Source organism: Phocoena sinus, chromosome 9, assembly GCF_008692025.1.
Source record: "Phocoena sinus isolate mPhoSin1 chromosome 9, mPhoSin1.pri, whole genome shotgun sequence".
NCBI classification, from domain to species: domain Eukaryota; kingdom Metazoa; phylum Chordata; class Mammalia; order Artiodactyla; family Phocoenidae; genus Phocoena; species Phocoena sinus.
This window is the reverse complement of record NC_045771.1, coordinates 26640287-26658326: the sequence shown is the minus strand read 5'-3', so window position 1 is coordinate 26658326 and position 18040 is coordinate 26640287. Positions and strand designations below refer to the sequence as shown.

At 34.0% G+C, this 18040-nt stretch overlaps 1 protein-coding gene across 6 annotated transcripts in view; it reads right to left on the bottom strand.

Moving 5' to 3' along the window:
- The window catches only part of POT1 (protection of telomeres 1), an 82375-nt gene that overhangs the window by 33959 nt on the left and 30376 nt on the right, over positions 1-18040 (bottom strand). For all 6 annotated transcript variants that reach the window (XM_032643477.1, XM_032643479.1, XM_032643474.1 and 3 more), the window contains 2 exons: positions 2870-3000; positions 58-348 (listed from right to left, as the gene is read on the bottom strand). In XM_032643477.1, coding sequence (XP_032499368.1) covers positions 58-348; positions 2870-3000 — 422 coding nt within the window. The remainder of the gene's footprint in view (positions 1-57; positions 349-2869; positions 3001-18040) is intronic.

Below are 18040 nucleotides of genomic sequence, written 5' to 3'. Positions count from 1 at the left end.
TAAAAAAATGATTAAAATGATAAAATAAATACATAAATAAATTAAAAAAAAATCTACCTTTAGAAGAAATGACGCTCCATCCACTTCCGCTTTGCCCAAGAGCTGACAAGTCAGGTCAAAATACTGCATTGGCTGGACATCACACAATTTCACTAATGTTGAAGAAGGTGAAATATGAGTAGATGCCCAAACACGTAACGCTTCTACCATTTTGTGGTCCTCAGCGGTGAAGTTAAAACACTTGCTTGAAGTACGAGGTATGATAGGAGCTCCCAAAGTTCCCTCAAATGTTAAAGACGCAAAGCCAGAGCTGGTGATACCCTGAGTCTCCTTTTTATATACTTGGATCTAAGAAAGTGGCAAAGTAGAACACAAAACAGAAACAAACAAAACAGGTTTACTGATCCAGAACCTAGGAACTGGAAACACTTGTGAGATTATAAAATCTTGCCAGCATAGTTAATAGAGGACATAATTCTTTAAATCTTTCATTTAATTAGCATATGAAATTATAAAATCTACTGGGCTGTATCAAAATCCACAAGCACCATGTAAACTGTAAAACACTATGCAAGATTATTTTTATTTTTTAAAGAGCTAGGTGGCAGCCTCCCTAATACTATCAGGCTTGCAGTTTTACTAACAAAACATTTATTAGTTTTTTTATTAAGGTATAATTCATAAAAGGGTAATAAGTAACAGTTATTTATGAATACTATAGGGAAAACTAGAACACTTAAAATATAAGAGTTTGAAGTGAGTAAAATGCAGCTGAGGCTAAGGGCTCATCAGTCTGACTGAGACAGCTGGGATATGCCTTAAAAACATTGGCTTTCTGAATTTCAAGGCTCAGTTATTAGATGCACATGCATTTATGACTGTTATATCTTCTTCATAAAGCAACCCTTTTGAACTTATGAAATACCTCCTTTAGTCTCCTGTAATACTGTCTGATATTAATAAATGTATTTATATATTTATTGGAAATTAGAAAATATATTGAACTGAAGGATACTTAAGCTGTGATGTGCTAAAACTTGTTGGATATAACTAAAGTAGTATTCAATACATAGAGAAAAATTTATAGAAATAAGTGAATATTTTACAAAAGAAGAAAGGTTAAAAATCAGAAATTTAGGCTTCTATCTCAAGAAGCTGCACAAAGAATATTATTTCAAATCCAAGGAAAGTAGAAAGAAAACATAATCAAGGTAAGAGAAATAGAAACATATAATAGAGAAAATCAAAGCTAAAAACTGGTTCTCTGAGGAGATTTGGAATTCTCTTATATCTCTAATGGGAGTGTAAGTTGGTAAAAAACACTTTGGAAAACTAAAGGCTAATATATGCACAACCCTGAACTCACGAACCACACTCCTTGGTATACAATCAACTGAAATGCATATATATCTATGCATTATACAATATATAATATGTAATATATATTATAATTACATAATTACATATAAATGTATATATTATATTACATATAATTATATATATTCAGTAAAAGGTATGTATTAGACTGTTTATAGCAGCATAATAGCCTCAAACTGAAAACTACCTAAACGACCAACAGAATAAATATATAAATTCTGGTGTATTCAAACATTGGCTGGACAGAATACCATTTAGCAGTGAAAATGAACAAAGTAAAACTATATGTAATAGTACAGTTGACTCATACAAGCATAAGCCAGAAACAAAAAAAAAACCAAAAAAAACCCCCTAAAAAACTATAGTGTATTTCCTTTATATAAAGAACAAATACATATGAAACTATATATGTTGTTAGAAGTTGTGAGATTATTTACTCTTGGTGGGGGGGGAGTGTGAATGACAACCCCAGGTAGGGGTACAAAGGACGTTTCTAGAGTGTTAGTAACACGAGCATGCTAATACTGTGAAAAGAGAGATGTATATTTTACTTCAATTAAACAATAGCAAGAATTACAAATACAGTTGGCCCCTGAACACGGGCGTTAGGGGCATCGACCATCTGTGCAGTTGAAAATCCCTTTATAACTTACAGTCAGCCCTCTATCCTCAGTTCAGCATCTATGGATTCAGCTAACCATGGGATCCTGTAGTACTGCACTGTTTACTACTGAAAAGAATCTGCACATCAGTGGACCCGAGCAGTTCAGAACTGTGCTGTTCAGGGTCAACTGTACTACAGGAAACAGCAGTGTGTGAGAAATAAGCTATTTTTTTGAAGTCTGGATAAGCCTGTAATATAGTGCTACAATAGTAATATTTCTCGTTCTCTTTATCTTTAAGCAAATGTTCTCCAATATTCTTCTAGTCTCAGGGAAAAGGCATTAATAGAGCAAGAGAGTTGTTTCCCACCATATCTTAAGACTAGAAGACATCTGGACTATTGTACTCATTTATGAGCATCAGTGACCATGAGGACCACAGATAAACTGAAGTATTAGAAGAAAAGACAACCAAGATAGTGAAGGGGTTGCGTGGAAACCCATGTAACAAAAGCAAACTATGAAGCGACTGAAATGTTTAAAACCTAAAAGACTGAAAATATGGAAGTGTTAAAAAGCTGATTTTTAAAAAATCACATACTATTTAATAGCTCTACCATTTTATTAAATGTTTTCTAATGGAATGCAACTAGTCGGAATCGCGGCAGCTAACACATTTCTGTGGAAGGAGGTTAGGTAGTTTGCTCAAATGAAGAGGTTTCCTAATATAAATCATTTGAAGTCTGATACTATTTACATTTCTTCTTGTCTCTTGAAATGCCTGACATCATGTTCTAACAAAGCAACCACATAATTAGTGTAACTAGTTTTAGTGAGCAATACAGTGTTCTCTTCAAACAAATATAAGTTCTAAACAGTATGAATTATACCTTCAGCCTGTGAAAGCGAACAATATCTCCATTTTTATAAATCATTGGAAGGGCTTCATAATTTCCACTAAAGAACAGGCAGGTTAACTTTACATGTGTCTGGTCCACAATTGTTACAACTGAGCAATAATCTGGAAAACACAAAAATATTTTACCTGACTTTTCGTATTTCAAAGCATTTGACAAAATAATATGAGTTCAAAACACCAAACATTATTCTTCCCTTTAATCAAGTCTTCTAAGAATAGGATCAAAACATAAAGAAATTTTCTTGTCTCTTAAAATGCACTGCCAAATTATTCTGCAAAAGTGTTCCACAAAAATTCATTTTAGAAAGTTTAATGAAACAAAAATAAAAACCGTACTTAATATAAATTGTCTGGAGGTGTAATAACTTTATTACCTCAAAGTTTAGAAACCATGAAGCAGATAAACATATTCAAATAATATAATTTCTAAAATAAACATAATTAAATTTAGAGTGAAAACAAAAAACTAGAAGATATTTGCAGCAAATGTGATGAAGAGTCAATATACTGCATCAAGATACTATGAAAACTGGTTATAAAACCCAGATTTTACAGTAAATATGAAAGTCAAATGAACAAACAACTCACAGAAAACTATATGAGAACAACTCAAAAGGGAAAATGATGATTTGCTGGTTATCTATAAAAGGTTACACATTAGAACGAGAGCAATTTTATATAATTTAAGCTGGCAAAACCCCCCCAGCAAATTTAATGATAGTTGGGTTGCTATGAAAACAAGTAACTTCAATCACTGGTGGCAGCAAAAATTGTAGTTTCAGAAAATTGCACACTGAGAGTATGTCTTGACTTCCTTCCTTCTCAGTAATATACTCAAGACAGTATAGACATAGAAAAGGATAAACCCAGAACAGTGAAGGGAGAGGAGAGGGGAGTGAAGGAGAGGGAGAGACGATATCAACATATTTCAGGAAGTTGGGAAAGTAAATGGTTAAGGGATCAAATGGACAGAGGAGGATGCATGCGGAAGATACTCTAAAGTAGCTACAGCAAAGATGGCAGCCATTGGGATTAAGGGTGACAGTGAAAAATAGAGCCAAAATCAGGGCTCATGAAAAGTTTACACATAGGACAACTGTTTCAATGAGCACCCATCCTAACCCTCACTCCCCTTGAAAATAACTTCAGGTAGGCAGGTAGGGTATCTCAGTGTTTAACACCAACCCCTTCCTGCAACACAGGCTGCTTTCCAAGGAAGTTTCACTGATAGATCAGGAAGTGGTAAGGCTTCTAATGAGGGTGTTAGCACCCAGAATAAATCCATCTGCATTATCACATTAGGGGGTCTACAGTAGGAAGGCTCTCTTCCCAACCACCTTAGACTGACACTTTCAATCAATGTGCCCTACGTAAGTACTATTTGTCTCTGTCAGATTTCCAATTCAAAAAGAGATCAAGTTGAAAAAACAAACTCATTATATACAAAGCAAACAAATGTCTACAACCTAAAATAAACCATAGCTACATTTGTAAATTTGTAAACAGTAAGCCATTACCAGACACAGAACAATAACGGACAGAAGGAAGGAAGGAAGGAAGGAAGGAGGGAAGGAAGGAACGAACGAAGGAACGAAGGAACGAAGGAAGGAAAGAAAGAAGGAAGGACACTGGGGAGGGGAGGGGGTGGAGGAGAAGAGAGGAGTGGAGAGAAAGGGGGAAGGAATGGGGCAAGTGGGGAGAGAGGAAAGGAGAGGGGAGAGGAATGGAGGGCAAGAGGAGAAAGAGAAACCTGATTCTGTGAGGAGGGGACAATAATTCAGAGAACATAAAAAACTTTAAAAACAAAACCTTAATAAGCATCTTCAAAAAGAGGAAAAAGATATTACATCTTCGTCTCTTGATATACAGGATCTACTGGATCCAATTTTAGTTTTGGAGTTTCCATTTTCAGTAGTTTTAACTATTTGTAAGGAGTGCTATTTCAGGACATTTTTCTTTCTTAGAAGTCTTCCAAAGATCAAAGATAAATTTTACTTATTTTTTAATAGAATAAGACACATTCTTCTTGTAATGATCATACGGCTCTACTGTACCCTTTTATAAATCTAAGGTACATTACAGAATCTTAGTCATCTATTTTCCTTTATCTCAAAATATTTTGCTATTTCATTATCCTATAAATTATTTTGTCATTATTCCTATCTATGCTTAAAAAAGACTAAATTAATTTTTAAAATGGGAAAATGAGAAACTTGCCTAGAGGAATGATGCAAGAGTGAAATTAATCATCCCTATGGCACTGCACTGCTCAATGTGTTATAACACCTTTCAAGGAGATATAAACCATCCCTATGGCACTGCACTGCTCAATGTGTTATAACACCTTTCAAGGAGATATAAACCATCCCTATGGCACTGCACTGCTCAATGTGTTATAACACCTTTCAAGGAGATATAAACCATCCCTATGGCACTGCACTGCTCAATGTGTTATAACACCTTTCAAGGAGATATAAACCATCCCTATGGCACTGCACTGCTCAATGTGTTATAACACCTTTCAAGGAGATATAAACCATCCCTATGGCACTGCACTGCTCAATGTGTTATAACACCTTTCAAGGAGATATAAACCATCCCTATGGCACTGCACTGCTCAATGTGTTATAACACCTTTCAAGGAGGTATAAACCATCCCTATGGCACTGCACTGCTCAATGTGTTATAACACCTTTCAAGGAGATATAAACCATCCCTATGGCACTGCACTGCTCAATGTGTTATAACACCTTTCAAGGAGATATAAACCATCCCTATGGCACTGCACTGCTCAATGTGTTATAACACCTTTCAAGGAGGTATAAACCATCCCTATGGCACTGCACTGCTCAATGTGTTATAACACCTTTCAAGGAGGTATAAACCATCCCTATGGCACTGCACTGCTCAATGTGTTATAACACCTTTCAAGGAGGTATAAACCATCCCTATGGCACTGCACTGCTCAATGTGTTATAACACCTTTCAAGGAGATATAAACCATCCCTATGGCACTGCACTGCTCAATGTGTTATAACACCTTTCAAGGAGATATAAACCATCCCTATGGCACTGCACTGCTCAATGTGTTATAACACCTTTCAAGGAGATATAAACCATCCCTATGGCACTGCACTGCTCAATGTGTTATAACACCTTTCAAGGAGATATAAACCATCCCTATGGCACTGCACTGCTCAATGTGTTATAACACCTTTCAAGGAGATATAAACCATCCCTATGGCACTGCACTGCTCAATGTGTTATAACACAACACCTTTCAAGGAGATATAAACCAGGTTTGAAAACTACCTTTGAAGTTTCTTCTTCAGCCTTAAGAATTCAGTTAAGAATTCAGAACTGAAATTTTTTTCCCAATAGTCACAGAGAAGAAAATTAGATGGATCAGAAGCTGAATGCAAAGACAGGAAGCAGCACGTTAGATACTATGGATAATGATGAAGGTACTTTGAATAAAATACAAATGCTCTGAAGGTTTTAAGCTTCATATAATATCATGACAGACTAAACACAAGGGCAAAGAGATCACTAATCTAATGAAACACATGAGACCTTAAATTAAATTTCATACCACGACTGAAGTTTAATCAGAGTCTGAAATTATGTTTATGTTAAAGAATATATTTTGGTAAAAGGTATTTACAGTCCTAAATACAGTTTGGGGTTATCAAATAATAATTAATAATGTGCAAAATGTCAATATTCTAAATTAATTTACAGAAATGGAATAATCCACTTTACTTCTCAGACAGAAAACAAAACAAAAATACAGTACTTATGTCAGCAAGATATCTTATTCCCAGGCCTATAACTAGGGGGAAATTACATTATTTAGCAGTCAGCAATTACTGAGGGCTTACTATATGACAGGTAGTGTGCTAAGCAATTTATATGCATTATCTCCCTGAATTCTTAGATAGATGTAGGTAACAGTTTACAAAGGAGCGAACTTAGTTTCTTAAAAAGTCTAGGCAAGGCATCCAAGTGTGAATGTCTTATAGGTCACATATAACTCAGCATATCTGACTCCTGTTTCTTCATTTAACCAGAACACCACACTGTCTGCATGTTGCACGCTTTTTTAAACATCAGCAACAATGCCAAAGAAAGTAAAATATTATGCTTAAAACTGTGATGGAGGGTTGAGAGTTTTCCTAAGTAGGTAAAATTATACTGTATCTTAACTCTATATTATTTACTGTTTCATGCATTTATCTTGAAACATACTAAAGGAGAGTTCATTACTGAAGAATAACATATCATTATAATGAAACTTCACCTATAATTTACTCCAGAGGCATCACAGAAACCCCACGAACATCACAGAAAGATTCTACAATAATTCATTCTTATGAGGCTTATATGCATTTGTACATTCTTTGTAATAATTATTTTTTGACTCATAAACTGAAAGAATAAAAGAAGAAAAGGAGACAAAAAAGAGTATCTCCTGAGGTAGCTGAACAAGAGTTAAATCTTAGTGGGAAGACAAAAGCAATAAAAGAAGATGTATGTTTAAGGCTACTTAAAGAGGAGTTAACTGAATTGTGAGTGTAAGAGGACAAAGGAGAGAGCACAGTACTATAAATCAGGAGTTGGCAAACTATGGCCCATAGCCAAATCCATCCCACCACTGGTTAATTATCTTTACAAAGCATTCAACTTAAGTTTTCCAAAAAAAATCTTTTCACATTCATATTCATTTGGTTATATCAGATTTAATGAAATTACTTAATTAGAATAACAAGTAAAAGGAGTAGAAAGAGATTTGGGGACCAAATTGTAAGAATGCAATTCTTTCGAGAATACAGTTCCACTAGTGGGAGCAGAAATGAGCCAGAGCATCAGGGCTAGGCAACTCCCAGTCACCAGTTCCTAGTTGTGAAAGCTTAGGATGACAAAAGCATCAGTAACAGCATTTTACAGATGGAGTGTAGAACATTTGTTCATTGTCAAATTAGATAAGAAGTTGCTTAAGAAAGTTTCTAATTTAAATAATAACTTAGCTGTAGGAAAACACCTAATGTGTCATGAAATAAATTACATATATTTATTGTGTAACAAAGATATACGTGTACATAGTAAATAATTTTCAGAACAGTGATTGTATATAGAAGATTTCTGAAGAATGCCAGAAGGAAAGTAGACACTCTTTAATCAGAAAACACAGAAATAGGCTTCCAGATTTAGTATTACGTCTTCACAGTTCACAGCATCTATAACACATAGTAGCTGATCAACCATCTTTACTAAATTAATGCATGTCATTACCTACAGCAAATATACAGTACTTGCAAAAATTCTTCCTCTCTGAAGCCTACTGCAGACACTGAAAATCATTTAGCCTCTTTATGCCTCAAATTCCTTCCCTAAAAAAATGGGGAAAATAATACTATTCACCTCATATGATTGTTAAAATTAAATAAGTAATTACATGTAAAGTATTTAAAATAGCACCTAGAACATGGTTAAATGCTATGTATAAGAGGTGGCCAGTGGTGGCGGTAGCAGCAGCAGTAGCAACAGCAGCATTTCTATTACTGATAATCATAACATTTTTTTCTAATGAACACAGACATGATCTTAGAATCTGTCTTAACGAAGTACATGAAGATACTTTGCCAAGATACAGTGCCAAACAGATCACAGTCAGAACATAAAATCAAAAGTATAGATGTAAGGGATTGCAAAGGAATTCCAATTTTAATTTCCACTGGAATCTCAATGAGTTGTTTTTAGATATGGTGCTATCAACCTTCCACAGAGAAATATCTTGTAGTTAACAAGAGCATCTGGTCCTCAAGAGAAATTTCATTTGGAACACAAAGAGTTTCTGAAAAAGCTATAAGGTGGAATATAGCACTAACCACTTATTCAAAAATTACAATGTTGAAGATAATATAGAACAATTTTAATGGATCAAAATGGTAATCAAGGGCCAAGAAGATCTAATACCTCACTTAAAAATTAGGATAGGGCTTCCCTGTTGGCGCAGTGGTTGAGAGTCCACCTGCCGATGCAGGGGACACGGGTTCGTGCCCCGGTCCGGGAAGATACCACATGCCGCGGAGCGGCTGGGCCCGTGAGCCATGGCTGCTGAGCCTGTGCATCCAGAGCCTGTGCTCCGCAATGGGAGAGGCCACAACAGTGAGAGCCCCGTGTACCGCAAAAAAAAAAAAAAAAAAAAAAAAAATTAGGATAAAGAAGCTCACTGTGTCAGCTTGAAGAAATGTTCAAGTTCCTGTAGGGTAACAGTTCTCAAAGTTTGGTCTGCAAACCACTGGGGGGCTCCAAGATATGTTTATGGGGTCCATAAACTCAAAACTATTTTCATAGTAATATTAAGATGTTATTTGTCTTTTCAATTGTGGTGACCTTCGGACTGATGGTATAGAAGCAATGGTGAGTAAAACTGCTGGTGTCTTGGCAAGAATCAAGGCAGTAGCCTCAAACTGTAGTAGTGGTCACTGTATCCTTCACCAACACACACTAACATTAAAACAAAAACCACAACAGTTTTACTAAAGAATAAGGCCATTCTTGATGAAGCATTAAAAATTTCTTATATTTGATCCTTGAGTACACGTCTTTTTAATATTTTACGTGGTGAAATGGGAAGCAAAATATTTCAACTGCTTACCAAAGTATGATGGTCATCTTAAGGAAAAACACTTGTGTGATTGTTTATGAGTTACACTAGCCACATTCTTTTCATGGTACAGCATTTTTATTTAAAAGGATGACTGACAGAAAAATTTCAGTTATTCAAGCTCTTGTATTTGTCAGATGTTTTTACAAAAATGAATGGAATTAATCTTTCAGTTCAAAGAAAACTGGCATTTTTTTTGCCAATGATAAAACCAAAGTTTTTAGGCTAAAATTACAATATTGGAAAAGTTCCATCTTCTACCATTGATGGTTTCTCAATATTCAAAGACTTTTTAAAATTTAATTTAATTTTATTTTTAACATCTTTATTGGAGTATAGTTGCTTTACAATGGTGTGTTAGTTTCTGCTGTATAACAAAATGAATCAGCTATACATATACATACATCCCCAGATCTCCTCCCTCTTGCGTCAAAGACTTTTCTGATAAAATTGACTGGTGACAGAAATAACTGTTATATTTTGGTATTGTATGATACTGTACAATGAAATGGGTCAACATATAGAAGATCTGCATACCTCAGGAAATGTTTTTTTTCAAATGACCTATGCACTACAAATCATGGATGATTTAAAGATCCATTCAAACTGCAAGATGGATCAATGGATTTTAATTCAATAGAATATGAAAGTTCACTGCTATGGTTTCAGATTCCTCATTGTAACCAACCTTTAAGAAGGTTATCAAAGAATATCTAAAATTACCTGCCTGAAGACTTTTATAAAAGTCCTCTTCCCTTTTCCAACTACATAGCTGTGTGAAGCCAGAAATTTTTATGTATCTCAACTGAAATAACATGTTGTAACAGACTGAAGGGATAAGAGAATCCTGCTACTTTTATTATTTTTTAAAGATAAAAATATCATCAAAAATGTGAAACAATACCACACTCCATAGTTTTGGAAAATATATTTTTCATTAGTTACTTATGTTTTACAATAGACTATTTTTGGTTTAAATGAATTATTAAATGTCATTAAATATGTTAGTTTTTCACTTTCAATTTCCAGTATGTTTAAATATCTATAAGTGTGATCCATAAAAATATAAGCTCCTTGAGATCCTGATAATTTTTAGGAATATGAAAAGCTTAAGAAGCACTGATTTAGGACATCAACAATATTATACTTTCTGAAAGTGAAAATTCATAAAGTACTACATTTTATATAGATCACTACAGAGACAGTCTTTTGCAATTCTACCATAATCAAAATTGCAAAGAAGTAAGAATTGGTCCTACCCCTTCCCTGTTCACAATAAATAAAGGTTAAAAAAAAATATGGATAATGAATTGCTTGAAAGTGAAGCTCTATCAACTTTAATCTAGGTCGATAATCTCTAAGCTTGATTCTATAGACAATAGTTTCAGCAAACAAGAATCAGAGTACATTAAAAAGGGTTCCATGTTCAAGTAATTCCAAGTAAAATTATGTTAAAAGTAAAGTTAAACAGATTCCTTTATTAAATCTTTTCAGAGGCGATAACGTGTTAATAATGCACCATGAATCTCAAGAGCCAGATACAGTATGCAAAATTTCCCATTTTTTCATGGAATGTTTCACAGAATTGGTATTTCTCCCACTGAAAATGCTTTGCTAAAAGCTTATGTAGATTAGATCCCCAAGTTATTTTAAATGAAGTATTACTGAGAAAACTAGAGAACTTACAACCTCACTTGATGAAGACGCAGACAGCTCTTCAGGACTACAGTTCACTGTTGTCTTGGGACATTCTCTTCAGCAGTTCCTGTCTCCCCGTTATCTACCCTATCTCCTGGCAATCCACTGTTCTAGACTTTCTCTTTCTTGCCTTCTTATCTCCCTCTTTGTTATTACTTACAAGAGAGAGAGAAAAAAATAATCATAAGAGTAAAATCCCATTTTGATGCTTCCTGATACCAAACCAATTGACAGTACTATGAAGGATAATAAATAAATCAATAAACCCTAGTTTTGATCTTTGTTCTTTTCTCAGCTTGGAGTGTTCTCCTATCTATAACTCTACATGAATCTTCTTTTCAGTTATATAAGGTAATTGTGTGTGATGATACCAGTTTTTCAAAAGTATCACGTATACTGGAAATCAGAAGCCTGATGATTCAGCTAAAAACTGATGGATAGCTGCTAAGGTGGTGGTAGAGATTGGGGTGTATACATTCTGTTTATGATTAAATGATCAAAACTATTTCTAGTGTTGATAGAAATTCATTTGTATTTCTAAGTTCTTATTCTATTGCTGTTACATGTTCCCATTAATCTTTTGCTTAAATCTAACTTATATAATACATATAAATGACAATAAATCTTTCAAATATTTAGCATAAAATACAAGTTTTCTTATCATGACATTTCTGCAAAGCAGAGAATATGTATTCAGTTTATCATTCCACTCTAAAAATCAAACTCACTGTTTTTCAACTAGTAATAACATCCAAGTGTATACACAAATCCTATGAAGTCCTGATACTGTTTTCCAAATAAAGCAAAATATTTCAAATCCCTAAAACTAAAGAATTAAAAGTATAAAATAATTATAAGAAATACTCCAATGCATAAGCTACTTTTCACTGGTTTCTCTATTTCAAACTCCTACTTTTTTCTTAATTCTTTTCATTTTTTAACCAAAGAGAATTTTTTGTGTGCTTTCATTCAGGGAAGGGGAGATGGGAAGGTGGGGTAACATTAATATATCCCTACCCATTGTAATTCTGTGTTATGTTAACTCTTCCAAAAAGCATTTCAAAAGTATTCACAACAAAGCTTAGGACTCCACAGCAATAAATTAAAATGTTTTGCCTTATTCAAGTAATTATAGCAGTGTATTTTATAAACATCTGGTGCAGTGACTAAGGGAAAGCGTACATAAATTGCACTCACAAATACTGCACACTGAAAAGATAAACTGAAAAATTATAAAATCCCCCTGTATGTACATTATTTCTCAGATTTGTTTTACTGCTCTATTTCCACAGCTTAATTTTGGACTACTGTTATAATCTGGAATTATTTTTCCTACTCATTTTGTTCTCCCCATACCAAATTACAAACAATTAAAACAGCATTCTTGAAATATTTCACTACTCTTAGCAAAGACTTTTAGTGCTAACACATTATCTATGGATATTTCTGAGTTGCTAAAAAATGCTTATATGTAAATATATGTACAGATACACAGATGTGTATATAGTTAGAGAACTATCAAGTAAAAAATGACTTTCTTAACATCAAGGATTGAAAAAACAGAATTTAAAATGACCTCACTTGAAGTTTACTTCTTAGCATATTAAATCTAACCTTAAGTATTTTCTTTACAGGCATGCCCACACACACAATCAGTTCAATTACTGAGCTGCAGGCCCAGACAGACTTACTGTAGCAGTATTCTTCAAAATAGCATCTACCTGCTACAAGGCAAGCTCTCTAGAATAGCATAACTAAACATGAGGACATTCTCAGAGTCTCCCAAGGTTATCTATAAAATAATGAGGAGTTTCAAAATAAAATTTTATATACATATTTTATATACATATTTTGGGGTTTAGATATGTATATAGTTGTAAAAGAAGGAAACAAAAATTCAGATTCAAGAAACAAGTGGCATTTAAAAAAATCTGTCCAGTAATTTGCTCTCAAGGACAATAAAGAAGTAATATAAATGAAATATTAAATAGCTTTCAGGTTCTTTCACATATTACCATTAGATTCATGACATAACTGGAAACCAAGCTACTCATTTTAACAAATACTAACAAGGCAAACTGCTAGAATAAGTTTTATTTAACTTCTCCAAAGACGTAAAGTGTTTCACCAAGTAAGTAAATAATCCTTCAATAATGACTACATAAAATGATAAAAATATTTATTTTCCCCGTGCCTCATTTTTTACTCATTCCCAAATGAAAGAAAAATCACCTTGTTAAGTTAGAGTCAACTTACAAATTAATACTTTAATAATAAAGTTACAAAGCTAAGAGGTAATTTAAGTCTACTTTCTTGATAGCCTGTATCAGCAGGGAAGGTAGGGAGAGTACAGAGACATTTAATAAATCAGTATTCTTTCTTAGTTTATCTAAAAATACATATTTAAACTTTGATAAAGAATTGACTTTAGGGCTTCCCTGGTGGCACAGTGGTTGAGAGTCCGCCTGCCGATGCAGGGGACACGGGTTCGTGCCCCGGTCCGGGAGGATCCCACATGCCGTGGAGCGGCTGGGCCCGTGAGCCACGGCCACTGAGCCTGCGCTCCGCAATGGGAGAGGCCACAACAGTGAGAGGCCCGCATAACGCAAAAAAAAAAAAAAAAAAAAAAAAAGAATTGAATTTAAAGCTTCAGTAAGACTTCATGTTTAAACTGTTGACAAAGTATTTTAACTACTTTAACACTTAGGTAATACTTCATTTAACTTGATGTAAATCTAGAAAAGGTAACAAATGATAAATTAAGCCCTACATTCTGCGATCTTCAGCAATTCACCTAGTTTCCTCAGTATGATTAAGTGTAAGTTGCCTTGGAGTTTTATTATAAGGGAAAGCTGGTAGTTCATCTAAGTAAGGTCTTTAATCAAAGAAGCATGCATGCATGCATGCTTATATATTTATATAATCCACAAAAAAATAAATTATATAATCCACAAAAAAATTCCTCCATGAAAGTTGCTTCACCACCTTTTTATCTACTAGGGCGCTGTTGTTTGTATTTATTTATTTTTTTGAGGTAATTTGGCATTTATTTATTGAAAGTAAATTGAAATCTATTCTATTATATATTATTACAACAAGTGTTCTGCACTGAGGCAATCTGCCATTGATTTTCTAACTATGTTTTCCACATATGCAATTCAAGATTTGAAAATTAAAATAATATTTACCTTACAAAGAATTCACATATCTATTAATAGCTACTGCAACTGGCTGTTACCATATTACAGGTACAACTGCATATGTTACTTCAATTGTTACAGCAAATTCCATGAGAGACCATGACCATCATCATCTCCATTTTCAGATAAACAAATTAAGCAAGAGAAGCAGAGTAAGTTGTCTATGGTAAAACAACTAAAAATTTCTCTTAAGCTTATGTTGTGGAGTGTTGTTGTTTTTAAACCAATCAGTACTTCATCAGCAGTTTTCCATTTGTATAAAAGTTTATTATTGAAATACTAAAGTAAAAGCCATGGAGGCAAATCACTGAACTAAAGGCAATACTATATGCTACAATCTTACTTGTTTACAAGGATACTTGCTATACAATACACACATAACAGCACTCTCTTTATTATGCTGGTGTGAGGTTAACATAATTTCCACTCATGTTTTTATAATATTGAAAAAGATCATGGGAGGCAGGAAAGAGAAGCGTAAATATTATGATAGAGATGTAAGTTCTAATATTAGATATATATACATGCACACACAGATGAGATAGATAGGTAGGTAGATATATTTGTGAGTTCATAAGTTTTATTCTGAAATTACACCTGGGGGAGTTTTCCTCTTATGTTTTACTCTATTACTCTAGCAACCATAGGTCCTAGATGGTACACCTAGGTGTAAGAATTTCAACTAAGACTATCAATGGTCTTTATCTTCACAGAGTTTGTGTTTAAAATAAGGGAGACAAAACAGTAAGATTAATTTTTAAAGTAACTATAAAAGTATATTGATGTTCATCAATGAAAAGGAATAAACTATTGATACATGCTATAACATGGAACCTCAAAATCATTATGCTAAGTGAAAGAAACCAGAAGCAAAGTGAGCCTATCTATATGAAGTGTCCAGAAAGGTACTCAGATAGAAAGCAAGTTAACGGTTGCCTAGGACTGGGGATGGCAGTGAGGACTGACTGCAAACAGAATGGAGATCTTTTTGTATGGTGTTGTTTGCTCATGGCCATAAAAACGAAATTCACTCTTCGTGGTTGAATCAGTTAGCATCAGTCATACAAATGTCAGCATATGAAGTCTTGCTGATATCTTTTGTTAACTATGATCTCCTCATCCATTTGGTTTGACATTAAAAATTATATCTTTTTAAATCATCATTTTAATTGTAACTTGGGAGCAAATATAAACACATGTGCTGTACCGTCTGAATCCTTCTTAAAATCTGACAAAAACCATAACCATGAATGAGATCAGAGGTCAGCAAACTATGGCCTGTGGGCCAGCTGACTTCTGTAAAATCAAGTTTTACTGCTACACATTCACTTACACATTGTCTATGGCTGTTTTCACGCTACAAGGCACAACTGAGTAGTTGTGACAGAGACTACCTGTCCTGCAAAGCCTAAAATGTACACTATCCAGTGCCTTAAGAAAAAATCCAACTCTTAAACTAGATTAATGGTGGACATACAAAAAGGATACTGGAAATAAAGGACTAATAGCATAATACTCTGAAATAGGAAAAGAAACTATACTACAATGTCTTTATTTAATACTTAGTCTTGCAAGAACTCAATTTTTCAAAGTAATGGTACTAGTACATAAACAGACCAGCATCAAATGCAGTAATATTTACATGACCAATTTAAGAAATTTCAAGATGAACTTAGTATAGAAGATAAAAGATCATGATATTCAAAGCAACTCAACAATTATTTCTGATAAGAAAAACGGCCCACAAGAAAAAAAATACTCAAAAAGACTGTCAATTCCACTCTTAGGTATATACCTAAGAGAAATGAAAACATATGTCCACACAAAAACATATATATGAATGTACATAGTGGCATTTTCTGTAACACCAAAAAACAGAAAGAACCTAAATGCCCATCAAGTGATGAATGGATAAATAAAATGTGGTCCATCCATGCAATGGGATACTTTTCAGTAACAAAGAGAAATGAAGTACTGATACATACCACAACATGGATGAACCTTGAGAGCATGCTAAGTGAAAGAAACGAGTCACAAACTATCAGATATTATGATTCCATTAATATGCATAGTCTAGAATAAGCAATCTATAGACAGAAAGTAGATTAATTGTTGCCGAGGGCTGGGAGGAATACAGGGAATTTGGGAGCTAAGAGATGCAGAGTTTCTTCCGGAGGACATGAAAATGTTCTACAATTCACTGTGGTGGTAGATGTACAACCCCATGAATATACTAAAGCTACTGAACTGTATCCTTTAAATGAGTAAATTAGATGTGAATTAAATCTCAGTAAAGCTGTTTTTAAAAAAAGGGACTATCAGTATCTGGTTAAACAGCTGCTTTAAGGCACTAAATGCATGTATTACAGTTTAAGTGCCATGTAATTTATAGATATTATTTATCTTCCTTGTTCATATTTTTCTTTCAGCTCTCTTACGTACTACTAAAACTACTCTAACCTATTAATCACAACCAAACTCTCCTCAAATTTCAAAGAGCAAGTTACTAGTACAGCTACCAATTAGATTATTATCCTAGGAATACTCCCCAACTAAGCCACCTGACATTTGTTTTGCTGATTCTAAGACTCATAAAATTGGGCTTCAAGCTTCATATTGATGAGCAACAGCCAGGAATGCCCACAAAGAAGTGGCATTCCTGAACAGTGTATGATACTGTGAGCTGGTAACTGGCAAAATATGTGATTTGTTTAAAAGCCTTTTGGAACAGGAGAAAGCATGACCAGTGCCACTTCCAAGTTTCCACATCTATAAAATAGAGGCGATGCAACACCACACTTGGGTTTTTTGTAAAGCATAAACGATATTCATATGAAAGACATCATAGAATTTAGAAAATGAGAGCTGCAATGTTATTATTTAGATGGCCATGCCCCTGAAGAATGCAGGCAATACAAATTTTACAGAACAAAAGGGTCAACCTCTGTGGTTCACAAACAGAGGTATTATAATACTTCTAAACTCTTTTTATTCTTAATTTTATATTAAAAAATTTCACTAGCTGGAGATGAGAGTGAAATTAGTCCCAACATCGTCCTCAATGGTGAAAAACTGAAAGCATTTCCACTAAGATCAGGAACAAGACAAGGTTGCCCACTCTCACCACTCTTATTCAACATAGTTTTGGAAGTTGTAGCCACAGCAATCAGAGAAGAAAAGGAAATAAAAGAAATCCAAATCAGAAAAGAAGAAGTAGAGCTGTCACTGTTTGCAGATGACATGATACTATACATAGAGGATCCTAAAGATGCTACCAGAAAACTACTAGAGCTAATCAATGAATTTGGTAAAGTAGCAGGATACAAAATTAATGCACAGAAATCTCTGGCATTCCTATATACTAATGATGAAAAATCTGAAAGTGAAATCAAGAAAATACTCCCATTTACCACTGTAACAAAAAGAATAAAATATCTAGGAATAAACCTACCTAAGGAGACAAAAGACCTGTATGCAGAAAATTATAAGACACTGATGAAAGAAATTAAAGATGATACAAATAGATGGAGAGATATACCATGTTCTTGGATGGGAAGAATCAACATTGTGAAAA